A 22,692-nucleotide genomic window follows, 5' to 3' on the forward strand; every position below is an offset into this window, starting at 1 on the left:
TGGCCACTGTGACATTTGTTTGAGATCTTTAGGTTTATATTGAAGTATATGAAAATGGGTTGGGACAGCTGTATGGTACAGTTTTGCAGCAATTTGCAGTACAACAAAAATATGTTTTTTTTTTTTTTTTTTTTTTTTTAATTAAACCATGTAAACCTATTCTAATATAACCTAAATACAATTATGGTAGGGCTGTCAGCATTAACCCGTTAATCGCGATGTGATTAGGGGCCGAGCATAACGCGTACGTTTTTTTTAACTTTCTTAAAAAGTATCGGTTCAGGCACCGCTAAGGCACTGGTACCGTTTTAAAAGTACCGCTTTAGCACGGGTATCCAAACCAAACAATACCTAACCCTAATATTGACTCTATATTCAAATGTGTGACTAGATTCACACATTTTTCTTTTGTTTACAGTAAATAAATGAATAATAAACAAATACAAATCTTAAAATCAAGTTCACAAAGTCACTTTCTTTGCATTCATTTGATTCACAATCAATATGTACTGGTAAGAATTGCTTTCCATTGTTAACATGTACTTAAAAACTGTTCTGAAATGCAAAATAATAGAATTTTAATCATGTGCTAAAACATGAGATTAATCGCGATTTACTATAGAAATTCAGCGCTTAATCGCGATTTTAAAAAAAATTTATTGTTTGACAGCCCTAAATTATGGACCTAAAGATGAGCACTTTAAATGCAGCCAGTACTTTGGTTGCTCCCATGATCATTAATTTGCCAGAACACCCTGTGCTCAAAATATGGTAGCTTCATAACCCTTACCATCTATTTGTACACTGATCACACACTGTTACATGCATGAATATATATTTTTGTCCTGATACATGCCACCCTCTACTGCTGTTAGGGAATCCATAATGCATGTGCATCATGTAAGGGTCTTTCTGTGTCTGAGCTGGCCCACTGCCCATACATATACATGAATGCCACAAAAATGATATTCTGTCAAGACCTTTGTTGGTATTTAAATGTATATTAGACCTAACAGAGCGCTAAAGGGCAAGCCTTTTACTCGCAATATGCAAGTAAAAATTAGAGTGTGCAAATGTGAAAAAACTTTATTGGGCCCACCGGTATGAACCTCCACTCTGTAACAAGTGGACAGATGTTTTTGTGCACTTGCAACCACTCATTGCCAAAGACAACAAAAAGGAGATCTTCAAGATTTTAACTTAAAAAAAATAATGGCTGTGCCCCTTAAAAATGAATGTAATCATAGAGCACTGTTAACTTCAAACACTACTTTCTGAGTACTTAATAAGAATCTTTAATCCACGAACTACCAATATTAGCTTTATCCACAAAATGTCACCAGGCTCTTGTCATTTCTCAATGTAAATAACTCCAGTGTTATGGAACGACACAGGAGGAGGGAACCAAAAGCAGACGGCCAACACAAAAAGTAAAAGGTACATGTTTTAATGCGTGAAATATATACAATAAATGTGCTGGTGGCAAAAAAGGGGAAGTTGTGTCGAGGGAATCCAGTGGTGAGTGCTATGTGTTCTCTAGAGCGTACCCGTGGTGGGGGTGACCATGTGGTAGGCCTCCTCCAGAGTCCAAACAATTGAGTCCAATCCGTAGAGAGAGAAGGGCAGGTGTGAGGAGCAGGCAGGCAACAAACGAGCAAGGCAGGCTGCAACCTGAGACAAACAGAAAACTAAGTTAGCCACACAAGCACAGAAAATACAGGGAACTAGGATTGCCACTATACCACGCTTGTAGACTGTACGATCTGGCGACGAGTGGATCACAGATCCAGCCTTAAATACTGCAGGAGGTTGATGAGGGAATGAGCTTCACCTGGAGCCACCTGCCAGCCGAGCCACGCCCACAGCAATCAGCACAGGCTGCCATGATGACATCATGACATCCAGTAGGTAAACACAATAGATAAGCAACAGATAAATAACTCAACAGGTGGCGCACTGTAATTTGATTTCAGGTTAATTTCCACTTTAACAATCTCATCCGTTAATCAGTATGTGAATCCAAAATCTTTACCAGTTCAACTCTGCTGCTCATTTTATGTGCAAAATAATAGTCCTGAGTGACAGTATGTACATTTGCCTCAGGTGCTGCAGCGAACAGCAGACTAATCAAGCACCACATGCACATGCCCAGTCATCCACCTCCACCCTCAGCCAGAATGCCTTGAACCCGTGCCAACCTGAGATAACATAAACAACAGATGTTTCTTTTTGAGTGTCATTTTCAATTTCATCTCATGAAAAACAAAATTCAGCAGTTAAATGATGAGAATTAATCCAAGGCTTTAAACACGCGATTCAGGAACTGTATCAAGTTTGTATATTGCAGCACAACAACTCGGATGGACGTTTTGTCTGTCACTCAGTTACCTAACCTGGATTAACTTTGCTTACTTTGTGTAGGATGTGTAGTGTGTGAAGTGCTAAGAAGACATAACACTGAGTGCAGCTGTTTTTACATCCTAAGCACACAGTTTTTAGGTGTGCAGTGAGCCTGAGATTAGAGCTGTGCCGCTCCTCCCCATCTCTGTTTCTTTCCTCGCAATGATTAATCAATTGCCTCAGAGCACCTTTTTTACAACTATGACAACATAAAGTAGGCAAACTGAACATCGAGTGCACGCTAGACAATGAATCATTGTTGGGTTTCACCGTCTGTGTCTCTAAGAATCGCATACCACACAAAGGTTGGGTGGAGTATTTCTGTTTATTTTTTTACCAGGCAAAAGCTAACATCAGCTGTTGTATAATGTTTAAGATTCTTGAGATTCAGATGCAACCAGGTTGCAAAATTAACTTTTTTGTCCACCAGCCAAATGACTAGTAAATGTACCAGCCACTTATTAGATTGCCATAGTGGTTTTTTTTGGCTGATGACTGAATCAAATCGGTCAGCCACATGCATATTTTACCAGCATTTTGCTTGTGGATGGTGCTAATTATGTACCCTGCAACCAGATGTATGTGTCCATAAACATATATATATATATATATATATATGAATATGAATGATGAATTACAAACTTTTTTCAGTGCTGTTTACTTGGCAAAATAGAGTGCCCTCTAGCAGATGCGGTTCACTTGGTTTGAGTGGCAGTCGTCGGCCGCATCAAATGCTCTTAATTACAGCGGGGGTTATTATGTTTTAAAAGAAATCACATCACGCACACACCTCGCATAATTAAAGAGCCTTTCCTGCCGCATTGTTATTTGTATGGGCAGAGGGTTACTGGGAATGGTGCAGTGAAGAAATTCCAGCCCCTAAGGAAATGTGTAGTGTTCCCCCACCTGCGGAGCCAGTTACACCCCTAATCCTCTCATCCATTTAAAGGGCTCCTTATGTCTGTTCGGCTGGTTTGAAAGTGTTTGGAACACAACATCTCTCCACACAATATCCCCATAAGAGCCGTGATGCTAAGGGTTGGGTAATAGTTATTGCATGTTTGTTGAAATCTAAAGCCTTAAGAATACATTTAAGATTAGCTAGATTAGTGCATTTGTTGCTTGGTGCAAAATGTGAGTTTGCAAACATCTCAGTTCAACATTTTGCTCCCTCAAAAACTAAAACTGTATACAGTCAGTTCTAATAACAATCAGGAACTGATTTAATAAATCTGAGAAAAACACCTTGAATGCTAATGTATGTACATGAGTTTTCTAAACTGTAAATCATGGCTTTAGTGGCGCTGCAGATTTCCAACAGGGGGCATTGTACAAGTATGAAGAGGGCTTTCAACAAATCCTACAGCAAGCTCTGCTGCAGACCATGATAGATGCACATCATGAACAACATAAGACCGTGTAGCTCCAACCTTAGTCCATGTAATGATGCATACTGTATAACTTCTGCAGAAATGCATAGAACAATTAGTGTGACATAACGTCAAAATGATAGAGCAGGGTAGGGTTGATCAAAACAGTAGGCCCAGCCACTGCAAGGTTGACAGTTTCAGCTGTTTATTCCATTCACTCATGTGTCACAACAGCTTCCTCCGAGCTACCTCTCTGCAGGTAAGGATCAATTACATCAATCAAAGTCTGCGTGCCGAGCTGTCAGTGGCCTAATTTCAAAGTGTCTTGTAGGAACTTGTAATTCCTTGAGCAGTTCCCACTGAGTTTATTCACATCACGTTGCCGTAGCTCAAAGACATTGCCACTTCTTCTTTTTTCCTCTTCCAATGAAACAGCATTTCTGACATTGGATAATTGTTGATTTAAGCAGGAGTTGTGTTTAGTGACGGGCAAGCCTGATCAACACGCACAGAAGTGTTTAGAAAGAGAAAAGGGAGCTCATTGTCTGCGTTGTCATTAGAAGCTTTAGTCTAACTTCCCAGTGATGTCATGGTACGTGTTGCTCCGCGGCTGTCTGTATCCATTTATTGAATTGCATACAATGTATACTGTGCACACAGAACAGGCACGTTGTCTGATGTGTCCCCATTCACCCTGGCCAGTCTCTGACCCATATCTGGCGAATTTGACTCGGACCACCCACATCTCCGATTCATGTTTGCTTTAATGGGCAACACTGGCTTTTATATGATCCTACAACCTTGAGTGCAAAAGGCTCCTTCATGTACATCCATCCATCTTCATCTGCTTATCCGGGTTCGGGTCGCGGGGGGGAAACCGCTCCAGCAGGGGACCCCAAACTTCCCTTTCCCGAGCCACATTAACCAACCCCCGGTTGCAGTTTTAACGTTAACATTGTGAAACAATTGCAGTTTGGTTACATTTAGACACCAAAACCACGAAGTTAAATTTAGAAAAATATTGTGGTTTGGGCTAAAATCATCTCTTATGTTACTTATCTCCTGGTTATGCACATGACATAGAACTTGGTGTAGTTCCGTTTGTTCCGTACAGTTAAAAGTAAACTTTCCATTTACCTTTATTTTCAAATGGGACACAAAGTCCTGTTTTTCTCTTCTTTTCTCTGTCTTATTTCCTGAGTTTCATTCTCTGTAAGTCATCTCACCTCCTGTTCAGATGTATTTTTTTGCCGGTTTGCCTTTTGGCAAAACTACCAGGCATATGTCATTTGTATACAGCTGTTTACAAACCCTTTGTTTCCTCCTCTTGCTATTTTAGAAGCAATGTGTTCCTACTTCCTAAGAATAGAGCTAATTATGGTTGCTCAGTAGAACTAGTGTGATGGCATGAACAAGGAAGAGGAATTACTGCATTCATTATTGACGTACAGCGTCATCATCATCATGTGTTAATGACAAATGAATTACCGGTATTTATTTTTCACTCACAGTTTTTTCCGCGTTCGTTACTTACCACAACAGAGGAGGGCATAGTGAGAAACCCTGTGATTTTGTCAGCTAGTTGGCTCAGCCATTGTTGTAGAGCAGGCTTTCATTGGTCCTGTCGCCACAGCTGCACAGGCTGAATAAGCTGGGCTGCATGTTCCAAGGCCCGGTGATGTTGGGATGGTAACTTGGGTTTGTTTTGAATATATTGTATAGAGAATACCATGGCTAAGCTCTATTGAGAGATCCCTTCGTTGCCCCTTGGATTCTGTACACTGAATGGCTGATCTCCTCTAGTGAACAGCCAGCCTGTTGTCTTTCACTTTACCAATTGATGAAGGTTAGACACAGCATGGGTAGCATGGCTGGGCAATATATCAATATTAAATCAATATATGAGGCTAGATATTGTCTTAAATTTTGGATATCGTAATATGGCGTAAGTGTTGTCTTTTCCTGGTTTTAAAGACTAAAATAATCATAATAATTTGTTCCTTCCATTAAGTCTTCACTGTTATCAGCTGACAAAGTCATTGTCCTGTCTCTCTCTGTTTTATGCGCGTCAGCTGTTTGTCATTGTTTGCATTTCTATTCCATGTGCATCACAAAACAAAGTTGTTTTTTTTGTTTTTTTTCTGTTTTTGCGTTTATATTTTGTGTAAGAACACATACATTGCACATTTTTCTGCCCTTACAAAGTGAATGCGCCTGCAGAAAATAATATAATTTCTTCTCATGTGTGAGTCATAGAAGGGCCTGCTGGTATATTATGTACTTAGTGTTGAAATGCTAATGACAATATTTAGACTTGTTCTTTCATAGTTGTGCACTGCTAGTAGCATTGCAAGAACAATAAGGGTTCCTGCACAAACATATATACATTATTTAAACACACACAGAAATTCAAATAGATCTGTAGCCTCTTTTTCTTTCAACTCGAGTGATTCATGAGCCGTGGAATGGCGTGACAGGAACGCGCTGATCACTCAGTACTCTGCTGCCTGTCTCTCCAGCTCCACTGAGTAAATAACTGCAGGGAGGGAGGGAAAACGGACTGCTGAATGAATAAAAGGACAAAAGGATGAATGAACTAGGAAATGAATGAATGACACAAGTCCAATAATGTGACTCTCTTGCTGCAGTTAAAAACCAGGCCTGTTTGTTGCGAGATTGTGCTCTATATTATGGTGCAGGCAGACAAAAAAAGGAAGACCACAACAGCCAGGGTAAACACAAAAGCACACACGTTCAGATTTCTTTAAGCTGGGGTGTGTTGGCCAATTAATGGTTTGAGCCTTCCCTGCACTTTTAAGGGTTTACTCAGGGGTTAGTGCAAAGAGGGGGATTGTAGAACGACTTTGGCAAACTATCTCAAAATGACGATATAAATACAGATAGAGATTAAATAAAGATACTGTAAAGTCTGGCTTCTCTTACAGTAATAGTGATATTCTCCATATACTACTAAGATACTGGATGTAAACAGAGTACAATCATGGGTCTAGGGTTGGGTACCGAACCCTGTACTTTTACCGGTACCAACTGAATCACGTTGTTCACGTAAAATCAAACGGTGCCAAATTTTGGTATCTGAGAGCGCGTAAGCGCAAGCTTATCTGTCCTCTCTGCATGTTGACAGAGAGCGGAGCTTACACACACACACACACACACACACACACACACACACACACACACACACACACACACACACACACACACACACACGCGCAGAGGTGCGGACAGAGCAAACTACGTTGGCTCTGCTGTTTTGTTGAAGTCACAGATGCCGATTAAAGTAGTTTCAAGTGTGGTTACAGTTTTTTAAAACTTCACGCAGACACCAATCCCTGTGATATGATATTAATGGCGAGCCGAAAGCAGTCGCTGTGCCGTTGACGTTACACTTCCTGTGAGACAAACGGGCACAACAGTGGGTTCTATGCCCTGGGGACTGACTGACAGGCTGAGGTTGAAAGGCAAGGCAACATTATTTCTACAGCACCTTTCAGCAACAAGGCGATTCAAAGTGCTTTACATGAAACATTAAAGAGCAATTAAAAACGGTCATGATAAAAATAAAAGAATATACAAATACAAGAATAAAAGTACTAATGTTCTAAGTAAATAGGATAAATAGGTTTAGAATTATTTTTACAACTGAAATATGTTTTTTGTAACTACAGAGGAAAAGTACCGGGAACCAAATTTCAGGTACCGGTATCGGTACTGATATTATTTCAGATGCGAAAGGTACCCAACCCTATGGGTCACGGATTTCTCACTTTATATCGCTAAATGTCTAAAAATATTGAAACTACGGGCTAATGCCTCCATCAAACTCACTTTAATTGGTTTTAAAAAAGGCAATCTTGAACAATCTGTTTTTTTGTTTTATAAAAGGGAGAATATGTAACTTTATAAAGAGGATAAAACATTATTTCTTTTACAAATGAAAAGTTAAACTGATAAGCAATAAAACGCACCTTTGCTCAGTTTAATAGTCAGGGGTTTCAGCGCCACAGCCTTTCTCAGTCTGGTATGACCAGTAGCTTATGGTGGCTACTGCTAGCTAATGTTTGCATACTTCAGAAAGATATTGTTATGCAACTGATATTACTGAGTCAGCTCCCTAATATTAAGACTCATATTACTTTTGCTGCTTTCATACAACGTTTATAGTTGCCATCATCTTGTAATGATCACTTGCGACCACAGTGGCCACTGTTCAGCAAACGTTACATAGATTCACTTTAAAACTGCATTAACTAATGTTTTGGCCACTTGTGGGCAGAAAAGACAAGTCACCTAACCCCCTAACCCACAGAGATACTTATTTTCATACAATCAAGTATCAAAAACTGAGGAGGACACGCTGTTGGATGCTGCCCTCCTCTCCTACTCTTTCTTCAATGCCTAACGAATCTAGCTCTTTCTCTCCCTGACCCTGTCTTTCACTGGTTGAAGCCTGAAAATATCGTAAACAAATTAATAACATAACTAATTACTAGGGCTGAAACGATTCCTCGAATAATTCGATTACAAAAAATCCTCGATGCAAAATTATTTGCCTCGAAGCTTCGTTAAATCAATGTTACCAACGTTGTATCGCTGACGGGCGGTGTTTCCGCATGGAGTATTATTACTGTCGCACAGACACGGCTCAGTCTGCTGCTGGCGACACATGCCAGAGCGTAAATAGCGAGGGGCTAAGAGAAGAGACAGGCTGGAGAAAATGACAGAAAGTGTCCAAAGTTTGGAATCAGTTCAAACGTAATTAAAACTAAATCTCTGTACAGTATGTCTACTGCAAAATCAAACTAGCTTACCACAATAATAGCACGACGTCAGTGCTTTAGCATCTCAACAGAAAACATGGAGTCTAACTTAATTATCCATTCCACAAAGCGGACCCGACAAAAGTACATCACAGAGTCGTATGGACGATGAAACTACACCAAACACAACAACTACCAAAATCAAAGACAAGAAAATACGTAGTGGTGACCACAATCTGATCTGACATGTAATGTAATCTAAAGAGCTGACGCGTTGACTATCCCTTCGGAAAAACAGCGGATTGTTGCGCATCTCTCGCTCTCTCTCTCTCTACGGAGAAACAGCTGATCAACGACCTAATAGCATAAGTGTAACACAGCTGTGTGACATTATGCTGCGTTCCAGGCAACCCGTAACTCATGTTTTCACAACCTTCTACCAGTGAAAGTGCCCTGGAACGGCAGTCAAACCCGTAACTTACTACCCGTGAACTCGTACCAGATCGTTGTACTCCCAGTTACAGTTTTTGACGTCACACACACATAAACAACAATGGCGACCCCCGTTGAGGCTGTACAGACGCCGTTTATTAACAGTGATAAGTAGAAATAAATAGACATAAATAGGCAACGTAAAGTAACCTAGATAGCTAACGTCAACGTTAGGTAGCCGCTAGCTAGAAGGGTTTGTGGTGACTTTGCCTGGAACGCTACCAACTCGTGAGTCGTGACTTGAAGTCGTAACTTACGGGCTAAAAACTGTGTCTGGAACGCAGCATTATAATCAAATATATAAATGAAAATAGGTTGAGTATAACTAATATTTACATATAGGCCTACTGTATATACAGATCAGTCAGGTTGAAACTTGTAGTTCTGAAAGTTAAGTTGCACAACTTAATGTAATGTTTGTGTATATTTAATGTATGCCTTATGGTGCATTCTATTATTCTCAGCAAATAGGGAAGTTCGATCTGGAGTCGCTCCGTTGAGAAGCAATTATTGCCCGAACAGGATCTGTTCGGACCAATCAGATTGTCGGACAGATGATCAACAGTAACAGAATCAATCACGTCACCAAAGAACGCTTGGGTTGAATTTGTTGAGATGTGTAGATTCCACCATTGCGTCTGTTACAGAAGATATCGACAGCGCATTCATTTTAAAATCCTCAGCGGAGGAGCCTCAACAACTGCCCGAAAGCAAGAGAGAGACTGAAGAGAGAGAGCGTTATATGGTGGAGAGAGATAGAGAGAGACTGAAGAGAGAGAGCGTTATATGGTGGAGAGAGACTGAAGAGAGAGAGCGTTATATGGTGGAGAGAGATAGGTAGAGACTGAAGAGAGAGAGCGTTATATGGTGGAGAGACATAGAGAGAGACTGAAGAGAGGGACCACCGGCGCTAGAACAAAGCCGTGAATCAGAGAAATAAAACGTGTTTTCGCCGATCCATCTCTAGAAATGCAACTGTAGCGAGCATGTCACTATCATTAACGTTATCCACATTTATATTTACAAGAAACAAATGATATATCCAGCTTCAAAAAAGTCTAAAAGTCGGAAGTTAGAACGAATGCACGCAAATGCATTGTGCAAAGAGTGGTTGCTATGGAGACGATACACAGTGTTGAGTTCCGTTGCTCTGATTGGTTGGAGGTCTAGCCAATGAATGCCGAGGCATTTTGTTTCCTGGTTCGGTTGGAACACGCCCCATAATCACAGCCCAATGGAGCGGTTTCAGACTCACATTCTGACTAGAATCTGAGTATGACCATGTCAGGCTATATTGCAGTAATACGAGTGATTCAAATCTTCATTTAAACAGCCAAAGCGGTCCAAAAACAATGACAACAATTCATACTACAAGTCACACAGGGCGCTGCCATCTTGGAATCCATATCGGAATTCTTGCTCGGTGTCCTCACGGTTGTCCGAGTTCCGAGCTGGGAAATCCGAGGAAAGGTGGCGTGATGGTGTTGCTAAGCAATGTCTAATGTAAATAATAGAACGCACCATTAGTTTGAGGTTGATATCATTTGGGAAAAAAAACATTCTTTAAAAACAATGTAATATGGCACTTAAATGCACTTAATATGTTTAGTTTTTTGAAAGATGATATTGTAAGCAATGTAGGCAATACCAATGTTGCTTTTTTCTGAAAAATGTTGCATTTTTTCCCTAGTTTGGGTTGTTTAAAAAATGCAAAAAAAAATTATCCGATTAATCAATCGATAAAGTGCTAGATTAATCGATTACAAAAAGAATCGATAGCTGCAGCCCTACTAATTACACTGGTTGGACTGTTCAGCTCAGTTTCAGACTGATACCTCCGGTTCAGGCTGGTCCTCATCCTCAACACGTGCCTTTTTCAGTGTAAGAGTACAAAAATGACATAACATTATTTATAATACGTATATTTGATTCACAGCGGCCACATATAGTGTTTTGACCTCGACAACCCAACTGCATTTTACCGCAAACTTGCGACTAGTTAACTTTCTAAAGCGGGCGCAATCACTTGTTTGCTAAGAGTCGGGTCGGGACTCCAACATTAACACACTGACAACATTGTATTCAGAATATAAATATATTTGTATAGCACTTTTTAATGTGTGATTGTGCAAAGGTGTTCACAAGATCCCAACCTTTTGTGAACTTCTGAATTTCGCCAGCAGTCTTCTTTCGTTTTCATGGAGACAGACACTGTGTGCACAGGGGGAGTGTGTGTGTGTGTGTGTGTGTGTGTGTGTGTGTGTGTGTGTGTGTGTGTGTGTGTGTGTGTGTGTGTGTGTGTGTGTGTGTGTGTGTGTGTGTGTGTGTGTGTGTGTGTGTGTGTGTGTGTGTGTGTGTGAGAGACAGAGGAGAGCAGGGAAAGGAAATGCAGCTGATGTTTTAAATAGCGTTAAAAAAAAACGAAACGCAATGTGCGGCGGCAGGTGTTGATTGTACGGCGCACCGCCACAAATTAGTCTATGTGTGGGAAACACTGTAATAGCTGCTTAAAAGCACATTTATTTTCATTTAGATTAGAATACATTTGGTGGTCACAGACAACATAACATTGTATCCTGTTAAATAGGACAGAATTGCTTCATCTCAGCGCACCATTGCGGCTTCATTTTGTGTTGTTGGCTTTGTCAGCCACGGTTTGTTGACAGTTCCTTTTCTCGACTCAAGCAAATCTCTTCAGCTCAAATTCCCACATAATATTCCTGTAATCACAGCACTCAGGATTGAAGGTGTGTGTTCTGGGGTGGAGTCAGGAAGCAGCCTCCGGCACAAGGCACCTTTTTGGGGCCACAGTGTTTCTGTCTGTGGCCCGCTCTGACACATCCCTCCAGAACCATGGCTCACAGCCCAAAATATTCCCTTAACCACCAATGATGCACATGCAGCCGCTGCCAACACTTAATAGAGGCTTTTCATATTTTCATTCTAGTCTAGGTCTTTCATTTTTACCTGTACCATTAATATAGCTATTTTTTCTTTACTGCTGCTTTTTAAGTGTTAAGTGCTTAGGGTGTTTGCACATAACTTACAGTAGTTGAAAGGACACCATAAAACATCTAATGCGAGTGTTGCGTGCTTCACCCTGACAAAGTCTGCCTGTGTTCGTGTAAAAGCCCCTAGGTATCCACGTTAAGACGTCAAGAGCTTTTTAACAGCTAGTGGTTATAAACAATTAAGTGACCGGCTTATGTAAACAAAGCTGGTACCATTTGTGTGTAAACAGGCAGTGAAGATTGATCCTTTTTAATCAGCACCTGGCAAAAAAACGGCTCGTAAAAATGCTCGTTAAGACGGGAATTTAAATTGATCTGAAAAAACTTCTCAGCTGAGGTGTTAAATATGGTTTAAAGATTGAGTTACTGGCACACATGCCATCGTCTTGTGATCCCGGGAAACTTGCAACGTGTAGACTGTTTAATGATGCCTACTTTGACACATCTTGCTGATGGCAGGATGGAGACAGTCTGGCCTGGTGTTTGGAACCACTTGGGTATTCAGTTCACCTTTCTCATCCATATCGGTAAAGTTTAATTGCACACGCTGACAGCAAACTGAAGATCTTTTTTCTTCTACCGACACTTTGTGCCCTGTTTGTTTGTGCTTTTCAGGTATATGACTGCACTGACAGACTCGGAGGAAGAAGAGCTAAGTGATGCAGAACAGAGGGATGAAGAGAAACCGGCAGACAAGCTAAGTGTCCTCCTGGAGAGGATCGACCGTTTGCATCAGGGCGCTGAGTCTGACAAAAGGGGAAGTCTCGACCTCCTGTTAGACCACAGAGATGAGGTGTGTTAAATTTTTTGTTGACTCTTGAATACATTCAATAAAGATGATGATAGATGAGTAATCCTGTAGCTCAATACAGAACAGTGTGTTTTAACACGTTGATGTACTTCTGCAGTTTGGACAGAACTCAACGTTTCTTTGGCGGCTTATCCGAGCTTACTGTGATGTTCATGACGTCAGCTCCACTCTGGAGGAGAAGAAGACCCATGCAGCAACTGGTAATCTACTAAGCTTTTTGTTGTACCTCATCCATGCAAGTCCGTTTGCCTGCCAAGACATAAGTGAGTTAGTTTGAGTTGTCAACCCCCACTAAATTATCAGAAATAGGGATGTTAATGATTAACTGTTTAACTGTTGACCGACAATTAGAATTTTGACCGATTAATACCATCAGTTAAACAGTTAAAAACAGTATTATTAAAACAAAAAGAAAGTATTACAAACATTTATTTTGCTTGGTAATAGAAAAATAGGCTTTTCAATCTTTTTTTTTTCTGCTAAATTCCTGGCTCTCTGCTAGACGGCGCTCGCAGTGGAGAGCTATGACACATGCTTTATCGATGAGGACTGGCGTGTTACATCCGCGCCTCCCGGACGGGTGAACTGGGACTCCATGCCTGCTTGTCGGCTAACGGTTAATGATCAGTTAACGAGGGTCGGGTATCGGCCAGAAAACAAAAATCTAAATTAGCATCACTAATCAAAAATGATGTTTGGCAAATGGCAATATACAAATTGTCCGCGTAAGATTAACAAGTGTAATCTTAAATGTTGCACAGTCAGAGTAGGAAAGCACTTATAAGGTGTAAATCGGTGCTTATATGTCATACTGGCCTGATTGTATTACATACATACCGCTATTATAACATAGTGCTGATGCTAAATGAACAACACCTCTACTGAAGCATTAAAGCTACATTGTGTAAGAATTTCTCCCATCTAGCGGTGAAATTTGAATATGACAACCAACTGAATATTACTTAGCCCCCCCATTCTGAGCGCGTTTAAACTCCTACGGTGGCCAAACCTGAAAATTAGCGACAGCTTCATCCGTGAGTGTTCCTTCCACTGTAATAATAGTTTTACGTTATGTTGGTACCATTTCATTGCTAACATCAGCTATCAGGTTCCCAGACATATGCAAGTTAATCGTTATTCTGTATATTGCATGAGATTAATAGTGTAAGGCAATGTTTACAGCGTAGGAGAGAAGCAACGGAGGTTTGTGTTTTTGATATATTTCTCTGAGCGGTATGAACAATGTCAATGAAACCGAAACTAGCTCTTAGTATTTCCATCGTTTACACGCAGCTGTTCTAGCTGTAGCTAGTCTGTGTTACAACTCCATGACGTGAGTTGCCTGCCAGGGAAATCACGACCCATATGATTACGTTCATGTTACAAGGTAGACAATCCTTTTTCATCATTGACGGCAGGAAAAGTATTAGGGCTGCCACCTCTTAGTCGATTAGTCGACTAATCGGTTGTTTTGGTCTTAGTCGACTAAGATTTCTTTAGTCTATTAGTCATTTTTTATGCTTATTCATGCTTAATTACTTATTTCCAAGAAACTTCTGAGCACATTTATGGTAAACACAAGATTTAAAGTGGTGCTTTTGCAGGATTAATTGTGGAGAAACTCAGTTTTACAGATGGTTAATTAACTACATTTATATTGTGCTTTTCTAGTCTTAACCACCTCTCAAAGCACACAGCTCTTTCAATTAAATCAACTAATCGATTAGTCGACAAAATCGTATAGGTGTTAGTCGACTAAGAATTTCTTTAGTCGAGGACAGCAAGTCATTAAAGTATCATAGACGTCCTTCTAGCGTTATGCACAACCATGCTATAATTAGCCAAGCAAGTAGCAACTATAAAACTTCGAATTTACACAAATGGGCAGAATTACCAGTCGAGAAGAAAGCAGGCAACTTCGGTGTCCCTTTTAAAATCCTTGCTCCTTATGAGCTCTATCCATCTTGGAAAAGCCACTCCAATATTAACTTTGGTGTTGTTGCTTTGCCTGTCGCGTTGTCCTTTCCTGTTATTTCTGACAATTTGATAAACAAAATGTATATTATGCTTGAGTAAAAAAAAAAGCCCCAATTAACAAAACTGGTAAAAAGAAATGATATTAATATTTAAATTAATCACTGGGAGAGTCCGGTACAGCCTGAAATTAGAGATAAAACTGAGATTAGTGTTCATATTCAAGTTTATGTTCTGCTTGTTCAACGGTTGGTTGGTAAATTGCTCTTAAACACATTTAGAGAGGATTTGAATTATTTTCATTCTCAATTCTTATCATTTTGGTGCTGGTGATTTTTCCGTTGGGGTTGGCTAAAACCTCTTTGTGGGGTGCCAAAAGTTCCTCTAAGCAGGAAAAACCCTGCAGTACAGCACCCTTCCTGCAAAAACATCTACATCATGGTTATTGATTACATTTTTGTGCTTTTTGTATGTCACAATGTGTGAGATGGCTCTAAAACCATGTTGGTCACCATCTGTGTCAGACTGTAGGGTAACAATTTTGAGCCATGTCAAATGAATGTTTGTTAATTTGTAGTCTAACAATGTGAATAGATTTTATTTATTTTTTTAAACAAAAAACAAACTTAGCCATAGAACATACTGTGTTCATCTCAAACTCACTTCAGTATGTTCTTAGCAATAACATCATGTTAGCTTGCAGAGAATTCTGTGTCACTTCTCATTGTATTCAGATCGGTTGGTTTGAAGCGGGGATCATAGCATCAGTCACACTGCCAGATTTTGGCCCTTTCTTACACTTACAGCATTTTGATGCGGCCCGTCTTTGGCAGCCAGACATTTCCCTTAATAACAACAAAATTAGTTATTAAGTGAAATGTCTGGCTGTTGTGTTGGAAAGAGCACTGTACAGCAAATCAAACCCTTGTGTTGACTTCACTTCGTGGAAAAAAAGGCATCAAAAAAGTATTTTTTCAAGGTTGATGGGAAGACAACACAAGGGTTAAAGTGTGCACTTTTGAGCCTCGGGATCCCCCAGTCGGAGCTGGTTAATGTTGCGGGAAAGGGAAGTTTGGGGTCATTTGAGAAACGACACGGATTGAAGATGGATGGATGGAATCATTTTATTTTATTGGTTGTCCATCAGAAACAGTGCTCCTCGATTGCACTTAGAGACAAGTCCACTGACGGCAGATTCAGCAGCCAAAGACGGGCCGCAACAAAAAAAATGCTGTAAGTGTAAGAAAGGGCCAAAATGTCACAGTGTAACTGATGAAATGATTCCCGCTTTAAACCAACCGATCTGAATACAATGAGAAGTGACACAGAATTCTCTGCAAGCTAACATGATGTTACTGCTAAGAACATACTGAAGTGAGTTTGAGATGAACACAGTTTGTTCTTAGCAGTAACATCATATTAGCTTGCAGAGAATTCTGTGTCACTTCTCACTGTATTCAGATCGGTTGGTTTGAAGTGTTGTGGTGTTCATCTCAAACTCACTTTGCAAAATTGGCATTTCATGTTGCCCACTTTGCCGTAGCAGCAACCAGGTCCACAATCGCCTCCTATTTCTTTTTTTAAGGTTGAGTTCCAGCGCTATGACTATGGCTAAGTTTGTTTTTTGTTTAAAAAAATAAATAAAATCTATTCAACATTCATCTGACATGGCTCAAAATTGTTACCCTACAGTCTGACCATCATGGTTTTAGAGCCATCTTTACATTACATGCCATTTAGCTGATGCTTTTATCCAAAGCGTCTTACAATTGCTATATACACTCACCTAAATAGGAACACCATACTAATACCGTGTTTGACCCTATCCTATCAATATGGGCCAACATTTCTAAAGAATGCTTCCAGCACCTTGTTGAATCAATGACACAAAGAATTAAGGCAGTTCTGGAGGTGAAAGGGATCCCCCACACCATTACACCCCCACCACCACCAACCTGCCCAGTGGTAACAAGGCATGACGGATCCATGTTCTCATTCTGTTTACACCAAATTCTGACTCTACCATCTGAATGTCTCAACAGAAAAGCGAGACTCATCAGACCAGGCAACATTTTTCTGTGCGCTCGTGCAAATTGTAGCCTCATTTTCCTATTTTTAGTGGAGATGAGTGGTACCCGGTGGGGTCTTCTGCTGGTGTAGCCCATCCGCCTCAAGGTTGTGCGTGTTGTGGCTTCACAAATGCTTTGCTGCGTACCTCGGTTGTAACGAGTCGTTATTTGAGTCAAAGTTGATCTTCTATCAGCTGGAATCAGTCGGCCCATTCTCCTCTGACCTCTAGCATCAACAAAGCATTTTCGCCCCCCAGGACTGCAGCATACTGGATGTTTTTCCTTTTTCAGACCATTCTTTGTTAACCCTAGAAATGGTTGTGGGTGAAAATCCCAGTAACTGAGCAGATTGTGAAATACCATGCCACGCTCAAAGTTGCTTAGATCACCATTTTTTCCCGTTCTGACATTCAGTTTGTTCAGGAGATTGTCTAGACCTGGACCACACCCCTAAATGCATTGAAGCAGCTGCCATGTGATTGGTTGATTAGATAATTTCATTAACGTGAAATTTAACAGGTGTTCCTAATAATCCTTTAGGTGAGTGTATGTCAGAGGTCGCACGCCTCTGGAGCAACTAGGGGTTAAGTGTCTTGCTCAGGGACACATTGGTTGACGTATCGCAGTGGGAATCGAACCCAGGTCTCCCACACCAAAGGCATGTGTCATATCTACTGCGCCATCACCACCCAATCTCACACATTGTGACATACAATGAGCATGTACATACAAGTTTTTTGGTAATCCATTGCACCCTGACCCATCAGCGTGATTTTGCTATATAGAATATGTGTTCCACATATTGTAAATGGTCTTTACACTCAAATTCAAGTCATCTTCATGATGACAAAACATTGTGCTCGCTGATCCCCCTACAGGCTCTTTAAAACCAGGGTACAAAACTAAGACTTTGTGCCGTAGACCATAAGGCTTTTCTTTTTTTAAATCTCAAACAGAGGCTGTTTTGTGATTGTACTGAAGTTCAGACTGGATTGACCTGTTTTCTCATCAGTGTGCCTCTAATCAAAGCCAGGTGCTTCCTGCAAAGACACCTGTGTCAAAGCATTTGACATTGTTAGAGACGGGGATATTTAAAGCAACAGGGCATCATACTTCACATTCATTTAGATATTAATAGAACAGCTGAAGTGTTGAAGGATTTAAAACTGAGCGCTCTCTTCTTGGATTGCATTTCATGTCACTTGTCTTTTTATCGCTTTAATCCGGTGCCCGTTGATGTTTTCTTGATTTATGTTTATCCTGTTGTGTTTTCTCAGTCAACACACCCCTTGACCCTACTAATCCACTCTCTCTTCTCTATTGTGGTGCAAGAACGTCCTGGGGTGGATTGTGTGTGTTGAATTTGTGTTCCAGTGGAGCATCACTATCTATTGTCTATCTTTTCTTTCCTCTTAGGGAAGAAAGTCGGTGAGGAGGCAGTGAGCCTGAATCCCACATGTGCTGAAAGTCATCAGTGGTAGGTTTGAGTTGTTTCCTTCCTTCCGCGTTCAAAAGCTACTTCTTTTTCCCCGTTCAGTTAAGTTTGCCAGAGCTGCCATTTCAAAAGCAAGTTGAATTCTCATCCAGTTTAATATTTCAGTAAATGCTATGAGACAGAATGAAAGCATAAAGGTACTTCCCCCTGATGAGAGGTGTTGGGAGGAGGGAGGTCTGTGCTTTCGAGTGACGTGTCGGCCTGGAGCAGCCGTACCATTTCTTTGGGCAATTTTAGCAAATGTAAAAACCCACAGGGGTAAAAGTCTGAGTAATTTAAATGTGAATTCTGTCAGTTTACTCTTTGGACCACAGAATGGAATATGCATAGAAAAAGTGCATGTTTTGTCAAATAAAGGAATTAAGTAGTGTTTTTTTAAGCAGAGCACTGCTGCATGCTTTGCAAACATGCATGTTTGTGAGATAATAGTAGCTTACCCCCAAACATCCCCTTCCTGCAGATCACCCCCTCATCCACCTGATAGCATCACATGCAGTTTGAGGAATGTAAACACGGCCTAGGGTTAACTTTGCTCAGATAGACGGGCGGTTACACTGGAATACTCTGTTGCTGTTCCTTTATGTTGATGGTTGCTTAACAGCACGAGCTGTACATATATTGTGCTTGGTGTTACGCTGGTGCTACATTTGGCGCCAAGGCATTGTGGGTTTGTGTCCAGCTCATAACATTTGTCTGCATTTCATGCTCTACACGTATTCTCGTGGCTGTGGTGTATTGTCTGACTTATCCCACAGAAACTTCATTTTTGTTGCATCTGTCTGATGATAGTGGACATTTCAAAATGGCTGATAATTCTCTCTCTGAGTGGCCCTTAGTATGACATGAAGTTAAGGGGAATTTTGCCGCCGTAGGCGATTCTCAGACAAAGGAAACCGGGAGAACCTCTTCTCCGCTTGTATACCTCCCTGGTTGCTCTGTGACTCAGGGAAAAAGCCCCTTTGCTTTTAATTAGTTTTGCAGAGTGGGCCTGATGGCATGAATCCCGTTTGTATTTGTGCAGGCCTCAGTGGTGCATTCCTCATATGCTCATGTAAAAACTTGACTGCTGATCATACATGGAATTCATGGCTGGAATAGAGAGAAGAATATTGCACCAGATGCATCTCTCAGATCAGCCTGCAATGGCAAAGTCTTTTTGGAATGCAGCTACAACAAAATGATGCAAAGCCCTTTTTATTTGGCTTTGCCTAACTCCTTTCAACATTGAGCACTGAGCATATATAATGTCCATACAGTAAAATGTGTCCCGTGTTTGCTTATTTTTAAAATACTAATGGTTCCCCCAGTGTGCGTATTTGTTACCAGGAATTACATTCCCTGAATCAGTGTCCTGTGTAATTGAGATCTTGCGGTTACTTTCTGTACACGCGTGTCATTTTCTCATGAAAAACAGACCCAAACTGCCTGCTTGAGCCAGCAGCACTGTTTGCTCTGTTCGTTAGGGAATAATTAGCATTAGCTCATGCACATACCGCAGCAGTCACGGCATCAAGTGAAATAAAAGGCAGTGTTTGTTTAGTTAATTAAGAGCAACAGTTTTAAAAAAGCTTAATGCTTAATCCTATTATCCACTAATGGAATTTGTAAGATTCTTAAACTGAGCAGAAACCTCATCGTAACTGAACGGACAGGGCAAAGTTGCACTTTGAGGAGGGAGGAGGCAGGGACTGGGGACGGTGCCAGGCAGTGTTGCAAGGAAGTTTATGTCTGAGGTAACTGTTTACTTAGTGTGCCGATGCCGTGAGAAAACTTGTCACCTGTTTTCCTGAATGCCGCCCAGCTTGTCATAATTTGGCAGATGTTGTTGAGGCGCGCTGTCAGGCAGTTCCTGCTCTGCCACTGAAATTACTTCTATAGACTTCTTGGAAAGCCCAAGTGAATGGATGGCTTTTTTTTTTAACCTTTCCATTGCCATCTACCCTCGTTTAACTCTATTAAAGTGTCGTTTGAATGGGTTCAAATAAATGCTAAATAATCTTTTCAATGTGAAAGATCTACAAATAATTTTTTTACTTTTGTTTTTGTGTGGAAATATACTTTGGTGCAATTGGTGCAACACAATATATGTCATAATTGAAATGCCGAAATGCGTAGTTAGATTTGATCACCAATAGAGATGCACCGATTGACCAGCTGGTGACCGGAATTGGCCGGTCAGTCTGACATATGCCGATTTTATGCCGGTCAAATGCACTCGGGGCGGGCACCGCATGATTAACATGACGCAGCATCACACGTGCACACACAGGGTTTCCGCTATATGCATGTAGCAGCGGCACACTGCCGCTCAATCAGCTGTTTATGAAAAGTCATAAAGTCGTAAATATACAGGTCCGTCTGCTCTACTAATCTCAGGCGAACAGTCAGCCGCTCTCTCTCTCTCTCCCCTCTGAGGCTGAACAACTGGAACATGAAAACCGCACTCACGTGGGTCCTGTGAAATATGACAGCTACAGTTTATTGGAAAATAGCATTGGGCACATTGATGAATTTACGGTTTATCAGACCCCAGATGAGACAAGAAGCTAACGTTAGCGAACGCTGCGGTCCCTCTGACGCCAAGGCTGGCCGCTGTAAGAGACGCTGTATTAAAAAAAAAATAATAAAAAAGAGACGCTGTATTCCTCCGACACGTTGTATTAACGTTACTGTTTAAAACGCTTTCCAGGTTAGTGGGGATGCATACCGCCCAAAACCAACATTAAAAACGTAGTAATCTTCCCTCAGCGTTTAGTTTTGTTGCTAAACTGTGTGTAAAATGAGCGGTGACGTTAAATCATCTGTTTCAGGTAACGGCACCCAACAAATTTGCTGGATTGTTCCGAGGTAACCGTCAGTATCTAACGTTAGCAGAAAGCGCGTTGTTCATATTTATGCACAATGACACATAAAGCAAACTTGCTAAAAAAGGAACTACACGCTGTTTTCAGGTAACGTTACTGTTGACGTTCAAACAGGCCTGTGTGTGTGTGTGTTTTGAGAAATATCTTTATACTGCAAGTAGGGCTGAGCAATATATCGATATTGATATTGTGATATGAGACTAGATATCATCTTAGATTTTGGAAATTGTAATATCGTAAATGGCTTAAGTGTTGTCTTTTCCTGGTTTTAAAGGCTGCATTACAGTAAAGTGATTTCATTTTCTGTGTTACTAGCTCTTCTATTATTTTTACCCTTACCCACTTAGTCATTATATCTACATCACTGAAGATTATTTATCTTAAATCTCATTGTGAAGATATTTTGTTAAAGCACCAAATTGTCAACAATAGAATATCGCCACAATATCGACATTGAGGTATTAGGACAAGAATATCGCGATATCAGATTTTTTTCATATCGCCCAGCCCTAACTGCAAGACTATATTTATTTTATTTTTATTTTGTTATTTATACATTATTTTATAGCCGTTACCTGTTTTCCCTGTTCCCATACATACAGAAGTTTAGTTTGCTAAATATATAAAACAATTTTAGTTGGATATTGGATGTGAAAAAAAGAAAATGGTTCTTCCATAACATTGCACTTTAGATGTCTGTGAATTTCCCACACCAGAAGAAATTTATATAGTTCTATTTTATAGCGATCGATTATCTATTTAAAACATGTTCTATATGAAATGTTATATTAAAGAAAAGATAGAAATTAAATATTTGTGTGTGCTGTAAAGTGGTTAGAAAAAATGAAATCGGTATCGGCTGGTCTAACTAAATGGAAATTGGAATCGGCCTAGAAAATTGTAATCGGTGCATCTCTAATAACAACACATAAACAGTAGTAATAGAACTACAGTAGTCTGTGTACTGTAAGTTTCAGAATCAGCTTTATTGGCCAAGTGTGTACACATACAAGGAATTTGACTCTGTTTTTTTTTCGTTGCTCCCAAAGTACACACACAGAAATAGACATAGCAAAAAACTACAACAGCAACAGCTGACGATCTTCTCAACCCACCAGATTGATAAGAAAATGAAAGATGGGGCCACAGTGTCCTCATCCGTCCCTGCATGAAGGGAACTGTTGTTAGATGCACTGTAACTAACACAACTGTTGTAATATGTTTATTGTACACAGTTGACCATAATTCTTTACAACCTCTGCTCATTATGTGTTAACGATAACTAAAACGAGGCCTGGTGGCTCATTTGTAGTCGGTTAAAATTCTAGCAACACAGGTATAATTGGATGCTCACCAAAACCTTTATTCTGAAACTTGGAAGTGTTTTAAGTTTGATGACAGACAAACTGTCATGTTAAACCAGTT

At 40.4% G+C, this 22,692-nt stretch overlaps 1 protein-coding gene across 6 annotated transcripts in view; it reads left to right on the forward strand.

Moving 5' to 3' along the window:
* The window catches only part of rmdn2 (regulator of microtubule dynamics 2), a 49,070-nt gene that overhangs the window by 8,110 nt on the left and 18,268 nt on the right, over positions 1-22,692 (forward strand). For all 6 annotated transcript variants that reach the window (XM_028603459.1, XM_028603456.1, XM_028603457.1 and 3 more), the window contains exons 3-5: positions 12,670-12,847; positions 12,963-13,065; positions 18,325-18,385. In XM_028603459.1, the coding sequence (XP_028459260.1) occupies positions 12,670-12,847; positions 12,963-13,065; positions 18,325-18,385 (342 nt within the window). The remainder of the gene's footprint in view (positions 1-12,669; positions 12,848-12,962; positions 13,066-18,324; positions 18,386-22,692) is intronic.

The sequence above is a fragment of the Perca flavescens genome, chromosome 17 (assembly GCF_004354835.1).
Source record: "Perca flavescens isolate YP-PL-M2 chromosome 17, PFLA_1.0, whole genome shotgun sequence".
Taxonomy (NCBI): Eukaryota; Metazoa; Chordata; class Actinopteri; order Perciformes; family Percidae; genus Perca; species Perca flavescens.